The sequence below is a fragment of the Daktulosphaira vitifoliae genome, unplaced genomic scaffold (genome assembly GCF_025091365.1).
Source record: "Daktulosphaira vitifoliae isolate Bord-2020 unplaced genomic scaffold, ASM2509136v1 Scaffold_4, whole genome shotgun sequence".
Lineage (NCBI taxonomy): Eukaryota > Metazoa > Arthropoda > Insecta > Hemiptera > Phylloxeridae > Daktulosphaira > Daktulosphaira vitifoliae.
The window spans coordinates 36,793,205-36,802,947 of record NW_026099575.1 but is presented as its reverse complement, the minus strand read 5'-3'; the positions used below and the strand labels follow the sequence as shown (position 1 = coordinate 36,802,947).

The 9,743-nt window shown below is 28.4% G+C and overlaps 2 protein-coding genes across 7 annotated transcripts in view; one reads left to right on the top strand and one right to left on the bottom strand.

Annotated features, from left to right (window-relative positions):
- Nucleotides 1–1,471: 1,471 nt before the first annotated feature.
- LOC126905051 (piggyBac transposable element-derived protein 4-like) lies at nt 1,472–2,248 on the bottom strand. The gene has a single exon (XM_050684446.1). The coding sequence runs from the start codon at nt 2,246–2,248 to the stop codon at nt 1,472–1,474; it is 777 nt and encodes a 258-aa protein (XP_050540403.1).
- Nucleotides 2,249–5,038: 2,790 nt separating this feature from the next.
- The window catches only part of LOC126905789 (guanine nucleotide-binding protein G(q) subunit alpha), a 24,042-nt gene continuing 19,337 nt past the window's right edge, over nt 5,039–9,743 (top strand). Inside the window, exon 1 of one of the 6 annotated variants that reach the window (XM_050685844.1) lies at nt 5,039–6,918. In XM_050685844.1, the coding sequence (XP_050541801.1) occupies nt 6,801–6,918 (118 nt within the window). In that variant the 5' untranslated portion in view covers nt 5,039–6,800. The remainder of the gene's footprint in view (nt 6,919–9,743) is intronic. The other 5 variants (XM_050685847.1, XM_050685843.1, XM_050685842.1 and 2 more) reach the window with 5 other exon arrangements.

Genomic DNA, 9,743 nt, shown 5'->3' with positions numbered 1-9,743 from the left:
CCTTTAATGCTTTTAGTACTCTTGTTAACTATTGTTAAGCTAGCGAATTTACTTTGGTATTATTTAAATCCTATGAAAAATACTTGATGGGTTTCTTGTTTATTTACTCTAGTGTTGACCGACTAAAAAATAAAAGGCATCCTTAAAAATGCATTTAATGCTGTAAAGACAATTAATAGATTATCAAAATTCTGAAAAAATAAATTAAACTATTTGTAAATATTCATTGCACATACTATATTATAGTTGTCATTTTTTTTTTTATAAAAAAAATAATTGAATCAATAGAATAGACGACAAAGTAATAAGGTTGTATGGTGAATTGTTTTAAAAGAGTTACATCTTAATAACATCTAGTTTATACAGAAATACATATCTACAAAGTATGTAACCTCAATTCTTAAAGAGCAAAATATGTAAATAAAATGCACGTGTGTTTTTATGAAACTTTTCTGTTGAATTATACGTTTTATTGGAATACTTTAAATTCTATAAATAAATCTATTATTTCGTACATATTAACATCAATTTGGAACACACGTTTAGACCGCCAATTTAGAAACTTATGAACCGAGATAGAGTTATTTTACTAGCAAACATTGTTCACCACTATCATAATTTTAGCTTGCCAAGAAAAAGAACAACATACATAGTAATGTAATTTTAAAAAGAGCAACCACTCGATTTGTACGTCACTCAAGAGTCTTCGGAGTAGAACGAATTTTTCTATTTGATTATTTAACAACAAAAATCTACGTGAAATATAGTTATATTTTTTTATTTTTATTAACCCTTATGTGACTGGAAAGGTACCCGGGTACCTTTTCAGTTTTTAAATTTATTTTCCTTCTAAATATTTAGTATGTATGGTTAGTCCTTCTGTGACATCTCTAAATAGCATGTATAGTTCACAAATTTATATTTTGTATTTGAAAAGTATATAATTTATTATACTTAAAATATCGTTGTTAATTTTACACCTTATAAGGACGTAGTAGGTACCTGGGTACCTCTATATATTGTATTTAAATGTAGGTTTTATTGATACAAAAAAAAGTTAAATTACCATTGATAAATATTTTTACTGGACATCAATAAAATAGATACAAATATTAAGAGAACAAAAATGTTATTTTTTACATATTTAGTAAGTATTATAACATATTTAGGTTTTTTGTTGATTGCAAGTTTCGCAAAATGATTTGTTTATTGAGTGTTCATTGCAAATAGGCTTTGAGCAAGTTGAACAAGCTTTTCGAGTTTTCCGTTGCTTATAACCCAATTCTCGACATACTAAGCAACTTCCAACTATTTGAATACGTCCTGAAGCATCACGAGGTGGTTCATTTTTAGGAATAACAATTGTCTGTTGTATTGGCCGTCCGAGAACCATTTCCATTGAATTACGAGTATATCAATTTCCTACTACTTTAGGTATGGAGGTTCGAATTTCTATTGCAGACATACATAACTAATTTACAAGCTCTTTTAAAAATTTTCGGCGTCGATCAGTTGTGTTAAACCTTTGATTGTGTTCCATATATATAATATATGCAGATAAAGCAGCAATATCAATCATGTTGAAAAAAAATGCAAGTGGCCAACGATTAGTTCTTCGCTTTACTGTGTATTCTGTTAACATTTTATCCATTGTATCTACTCTTCCTTTTGTCAGATTATAATATTTTATAATTTCTGGTTTAGCGGTAGCAGCTTGCATTATGTCGGCTGTCATATGCATTGCAGATAAAAGAATAACCGATTTATTTATTTTTGGAACATAAGAACAAAGAGTTAAATCTTTTCTAAATACAAAATTTGTAGAATGTAACGCTCTGGCTTTTGATGGAAGCATTTTGGGAGGCAAGAATCTTTTATTTTTTCTGACAGTACCAACCAATGTCATATTCCAAGAGTTTAATGTAGTAGCCAATTGCATACTTGTAAAAAAGTTGTCTGTAGTCACATTTCGTCCAGAACCTTTATACATCGCAACTAAGTCTAGAACTGTACGTTCACCAATATTTACTTGACGTTTACCATCTTGTGATTTGCCTGTGTAAATTTTACCATGCAAAGGGTAAGCATTTGCTGCATCGCAAGCCCAAAAAACCTTTATTCCATATTTTGCAGATTTAGATGGAATGTACTGTGTAAATTTTGTGTGTCCTCTGTAAGGAAATAATTGTTCGTCTACTGTTATATTTTCTGTAGGTTTATAATTTTTATGCAAGTTTTTATTGAGCATGTCCAAATATCCCGAATCGGTGCAGCTTTGTCTGTTGTAATACGTATATTACGAGTGTTTACATTATCAAAACGAATAAACCTTAGCAACATTTTGAATCGATCTCGAGACATTGCAGCTCGAATGAGAGGTAACGAGTCTAATTTCCACATTTCTGATACATGTTCTTTATTAGATCTATGTACACCAGATACGAGAAGAATTACATATAATAAGATATAAAAGCAATAGACTGACGACAATGAAATAATTTACCGAAAAGCACAGATAACTATATTGTAGGTACCCGGGTACCTACACCGTCATAAGAAGTTGTTTTTTTTTTCAGTCACATAAAGGTTAAATACAACTGAACACTCACGAAACAATACTATTCGTTAGTATCTATCTGTTACGCTTACAAATTTTTATAACTGTACAACATTTCCATTGGTAATTGTTTTCAATATATCTATGTCTACTTAGTAACCACTTGTTATTTAAAATATTTATAACTATATTATAATTATGTTGATGAAACTTAACAGTTTATCGCGCATGTACAAACTTACAGCAATTATAGTTCAATATTTTTTATTTTTAAATAGAGATAATTTATGTAACAATTTTGGCAATTTGCGCAAAAATAAATGAATGAGCGTCTTATCACCATGAGTATTATTTTTAAACAAACATACAAACAGTTTTTTGATCAAATATNTATGTAACAATTTTGGCAATTTGCGCAAAAATAAATGAATGAGCGTCTTATCACCATGAGTATTATTTTTAAACAAACATACAGACAGTTTTTTGATCAAATATTTTTTTTGCCATATTATTGGTAGCGAAGAAAAAAATAATTTTTTTATTAAAGTAAGCTAATTCCAAAATACTGGTGCATAGTAAGGCAGCTTAGTAATTAGTTAATTTACTTAGTACGTTAATAATTACATTAGACAAAATTAGTTGAAGTCTCAGCAAAATAAACCATTTCTATTTCATATTTTTAGAACAATATTCTATTTTAAAGATTGTCCGAAAGCACATAAAGCATCAATCAACATTGTCTAAAAAAAGGTTTTTCTATTAACATACATTTTATGCGAATGTTTTTAAATATAATTATTATAATATGACAACATTTTTGCCTTTTAAAAAATAAAGTTAAAACATCTTTAAGGCATGATTCTAAAATGTAATTATTAGTTGATAACTCAAGAGGTTTATTATATACCGATCACTCTGTATATAATGCAAATCGAAATTGATGCAATAAATTATAACAAATTATTCAAGTAAATAGTCATATAATATTTTTTACCACATAAAACTCCACCTATGAACAAATAAACGTAATTAAATCAAATTCAATATTATCAAACTTGATAGTACTTTAAAATATTTAACACTCAAGAGTCGAGAGATACACATCCTGTCCTTAATTTAATCCCAGTATAAAAATAAAAAATATAAACTGTGAACAATTTTATCTGAGAAGGGAGTATATACTCAATTAGATTTTTCAATTTGATTTTAATATGCTAAAGTTGAGTTTTGATATAATTTCAATTTTTTTTTTTTTTGTTATCAAATAAATTCATATACCAATAAATTATAATCAGGAACAGAAGAATAAAACATAATTTACCTTATAAATCATAAATATACTTGATAAAAAAAAAATGGCAAAACCATTGTTATTATGCAAAATAATTGATAATTTTGCATACATGAACAAATTAAGATAATTTAATTTTGCTAATTCATTAATATTTTTAACTCTTAACAATTTCCTAGTTATTAAAAAATGTGAACTAAAATGTAAATATAATCTCAATTTCTTTTAATTTTGTGTGTGAATTGTGTATTTTACTTATTATTTGTGTTTCAATGAATACAATTTGTAATAATTTCAAATTGTAGGAAAAAATCAACAATATATTTTTGCTAAAATAATAAATGTATTGAAGTATTTATGATAGGCTACAAATAAAAGTAAATATATAATAACATTTTTTACTTAAATTACATATAAAAGCATGAGATACATGAAAAAATCTTGGAACATTTAATTATTTAAATCTTATTTTAGTTTTTAATTTAAATTATGCTATCAAATATTTTACAATAAAAGACCATTTAGTGTCCCGTCAAGCATTAAAGTCTACAAATGATTTAACGGCTATAAAAAATATAGTAATCAAATTGCTATTAAAAATATTTTTTTTACTAAGGCAATGTTTTTTAATGACTGGAAAATATCTCTTTTTAATCATAATTGTAATATTATATTTTTAAATTAAAAATACTAATGTATGTCTTGTAACCTCGAGATAAGAGGGGGATTAACCTCCATGTAAACGTGAGAACGTCCCCGAACAACAAATTAATCTCTTATTACAAATTATTATGAACAACATTGAACAATACAATATTCTAGGACTTTATTCAAAGATGACCCTGTAAATCTAAAAAATATGTACTTGAATTTAATTACGCATACATATATGTTATCCATATTTTTGCAGAAAACAATTATTAATTTATTATTAATAACCATAAAAAAAATTCAAAAAAATTATTTATAGACAAGATAAATTCATTATAGTAGTTTAAATTTCCCATAGGCATTGGCTAACGGTGTAGTCCAAAACGTAACGTCAAAAAACTAAACGGTCCATCATTTTTTAATGCTATCGATAACAGTGTGACCACGGAGACCGACGAAAATCTTGCTGGTAATCATTATTAACGGCGTCCACGAACCGGCGGGCGGGGCATTGCGAAAAATCGATGTGAACACGCGCGGCTTGACGGTGACACACGGCGGCGAATTCGACAGATATTAAAGTCACGCTGTTCAACAAGTTCAAATTTTTTTAATCTAAAATATTTCTTCAGATATTTGGATCGACGTTTATGTTTTGCTTTATTAACGAATATAAAATTTGATGCTTATAAAAAGTTTAATAATTTGTTTTATTAAAGAGACGCCGGTAGAACTTTCAAATGCAACTGTAGTGTTAATTTTATCTGGTAGATGACACTAGTCATAAAAACGTAAGCGCGTGTGTAATCGTGCGACTGTGTGAGTATGCATGTATAATCTTGTTAATAATAAAATCCTTTACGATTTCGCCAGAAATGATTGGCTTCTTTACAATCGAATTAAGTCTAACAAGATAAAAAAAAAAGGCCGTATCGCTAACGGACGACCAGTAGGCCATCGTGAGCGTGAGTGCGTTTTTCGCGAACTGAAGTCGGTTGTCGCGAGTGGATTATTCGCGTCGACCCAACCGTCGTTGCTGTCTTCGTTAGTACTGGTGTTATCGTTTAACAAATTTTTCATAGCTTTGTTATTGTTCTTTCGCTAGTGTCATATCTGTGCAATCGACTTCTCTCTATTGTCAACACTGCCGCCGAAAATCATAATTTCCGGGACGCGTTCGTACAAGTTGAAACAAATAGTCGAGAATATGTGTCATTGTATTAACAATTATTTATTAATATTATAAATAATTTATAATTTATAATTGTGCAATTTGTCGGCGGGCACTAGCGGCGAGAAGCGTACGCGTGTGTGAGTAGTGCTACTAAACGGCGCGTTGCGGTGCAGATTAAAATTTCCGGTCGAGCGTTTCTCATATCAGCTGCTGCACACGGGCCGCCGGATCGCATTTTTTTCACTACCTCCCACTACACCACCGTGTCTTTGGTGCCTCTCCCACTATTCTCTCAGTCTAGCGCGCGCACACACTGTCGCCGCCGCCGTCACCACACCCAGCCGCGCGCCGGCGAGACGACCGCCCCAGCCGAGTGCGCGATATCGCCGTACTAACTCACACAGCATACACTCACTAGTACATCATTCAGTATATAATATTATATTAAATCGTTATTATTATTGAATGTGCAGATAAAAATACAAGAACATATTCTTTACATGAACGCTGGTGTCGTTTGTAGTTAGTAAGTAATCGAAAAGCAACGCCAAACTGCTGTACGCCAGCAAAATTCCAGTTTTTGTCGATCGTGTGCGTGCGGTTTTTTCTCGTCGGCAACGTGAATTCGTTTTAGATTGTGTTAGTTCGCGCACTCGCGTGTGTTAAGTGCTTTTTTTAGTGTTCTGCAAACGCTTCTATCGTATTCGGGGTACGCGAAAATTCGAGTGATAGGTACAAGTGTCACGAGTAGTGCATCGACAAGTCGAGGATACCTAAGTAAATTCTCTAGCTAGAAGAGTAGCAAAAGATAATTGAGTACATGGACGATGGAGTTCCATCGATTATCACAGCCATCCTAGTAAGGTGACTGACTACCACTTTTGTGGTGGTTTTACGCAGAGTCTGAGTAACGGCAGTCACTGTGCATAACTTTCGGTGAGGCCCGGCGCTGCGGTCACTGTGGAGTGGCACGAGGCATCTACTGCTGCTGGCCGCATTAGTGGTGGTGGTAGTAGGAAGAACAACGTGTGGACAGCGCAGCAGGTAATAACGGGTACGCTGCGGCAGCCTTCTGTCCTCCGTGGTCGTGGTGGACCAGGCCGCAAGGTGTTGTTACTATTGCTGAAATGGCGTGTTGCCTGTCCGAGGAGGCCAAAGAACAGAAGCGGATTAACCAGGAGATTGAAAGACAGCTACGGCGTGACAAGAGAGATGCCCGGCGAGAACTCAAGCTTCTATTGCTCGGTAAGTAAAATCATTATTAGTTTATAATTAAACATACTATATCTAGTAGACATTATAAGACCCATCATGAGACCTTTTTGAACCTGTATAGTGTAATACATTTAAAAATTCAATAAGAAATAGAATCTTGACAATCAGTTCCTCTAGTCTGCATAGGCTTTCCACTCCTTTAAAATGTTTTGTATATTTAGATTAAATAAGCAAAAGAACTCATCATTATCTTCAACTATATCAACTAACTTAATAGAAGATTTTATAAATTAAATTTAGTTTCTTCTTGTGCTTATTAATTTCAATTGATTTATAAAAGTTGTTCGGTTGATTATTATAAAAATAATTTCTTAAAGACTTTAATGTGTGTTGGATATAGCTTAAAACATTTAATTATAAATTCTCTAAATAATAAACACTTATGTTGAGAGAATTTTCTTAAATTAACATTTATTATTATATATGTAATATAAGATATTATTGGGATATGACAAATATATTTTTAATTGACTTAACATATCTTTAGTATGTCAACTATATAGTTTGCACTTAACAAATGTTTTTTTATCAAAAGATCTTTTTTATTTTATTTTTTATTTTTTGGTAACAACTGATGATAATAGTTTATCCAAATGCTTAATTTACCACTTAATTTCACATTAAAGTATATAAATTACTAAGTTTGGTAGAGCATATCATTTATAAATTTTTACCATTATTTAATTTTAAACAAAATGACAGTTTTTAAATTTTTTTTGTATTTAAAAACTTATTTATCAAGAATTTTTTGAAATTTAAGTAAAATATTTTACACTATTTATAAGTTATTGTAAAGGGTTTTTTTTCTGGTTCCCTAAATCATTTTTGACACTTTTTTAACTTCCAAGTCCTAGTTATTATATAACATCCCTAAATGATTTTTCACTTTTCTTATCCCAGATAATATTCACTAAATTATAAAAATAAAAACTTGAAAAAAGATAATTTAAACTATAAAAAATATGTTTTAATATATTTTAATGTTTGAAATTTGATTTACTAAAATAAAACTTATTTTAAACATTTTGTTTTAATCATATTATTTTTAATTTCAGTTATTTTAAACAAGATTAAAACAGTAATTTTTAAATAAAACTTTTAACACTGCAAACTCTGATATTATCTGATTATTTTTTAACTTACATTGTCTTCACCAAAACCTTACTTCCCTCACTATTTTTGCATTTTGAATTGGTTTATTACTTATTAATGAAAAACATTAGCAATATCATATTTTTTACTAATCTGATAGCTAGGAGTTAAAATTGTTAAATATAATATTTTGCAAAAAAAAAAAAAAAAGTATATTAAGCAAAGTCAGTTTAATAAATTAAGTTTATCATTTAGTAAACCTCATTTTAAAGTTTTCCAGTATTTATATAAAAATCATTATTCTAATTTTCTTATTCATTCCTATTCATCTATGTATTGATTTATAGAAACTTCATTTTATTTTTTATTTATTTTATTTAAGTCAATATCATAAAAAAAAAAATTCAATATCATTTTCACTGTCGCATTCTTTGTATTATGACAATTTATATATTACATTAGTCATTTTTTGATTAGCTCATTTCCTCTTAAATCATTTGATCATGAAAAGTTTCATTTATATTTCCATTTTTAATCTATAATTAATTAAGTGAAATATGTTATTATAATAAACTAATTGTAAAAAAAAAATAATGACACCAGTTATAAAGAATGGAAAATGTGTTAAAAGTTAAAAAAAAAAATTATCTCACCTATAGAAATAAAAATAAATTAAAGTGTTTAATGACAAATAAAATTAATAATTTATTGATATTTTTTTCTTTTAAAAAATTATATTTAAAACTTATGATCATTTATTTGTTCATCATTTTAAATTACATCCTTTTTAGTTAATAATAAAGAAAAATGTAATTTTTCAAACCAATTGATGTGTGCTACAAAAACTTTTAACAGCATAAATTATTTAGTTAATAAGACTCAATTGTTTAAAAACTTTGATAATCATAATATTTGTTTGATATTAGTGTTGTAATGTGATAAATAAATGTTATTCAAGTATAAACTATTTTAATTTCTATTTGTATACATTCCTAAAGTTATTTCTTTGAACTTATCTGTAGTTATATTTTGTATCTTTTAGAAATTATTAATACTTTATATGAGAGTATATGTTAATATCACTTTTTTTAGAGCTTAAAATTTTACATTAATTTATTATAAAAATGTTCAAAATATATCATTTTTATTTGCTATGTTAGTTGTTTGAAGAACTAAATGTTTTTATAAATTATCATTATTAATATTATGAAAAATATCGGCCTGACCTAGTAGATAAAAATATTTGTTTTTGGTGCACAGGGTTTCGGGTTTGATCCCCATGGTGCCAATGAGATTTTTCTTGTGATTTTCTGATTGTTGGTATCAAGTTTGGTGCAAGCTGGTCGCTTCCCATTCATCATTAGCTTACCCAATAACTACTTTGATTCCCTAACATATGACTAAAGGCTACCATCTTTTGTAGCATGTTAAGTTTGGGAAATAAAAGGATGTCAAACTGACCATTATTATTATTATTATTATTATTAACATTATGAATTAAATTTATAACATAAAAACTAAATTTCATAAATTTGAAGAAATCATTAAAGTCCACTACTCAAAATTATTTTAAATATAAGATTTTCATTTTCTATTAGAAAAATAGTTGTTAGACTTTGTTTTTTGAATTAAGTATTTAATATATCATCTCTTCAATTACTATGAAGATGATTAATACATATATATATATATATATATATATA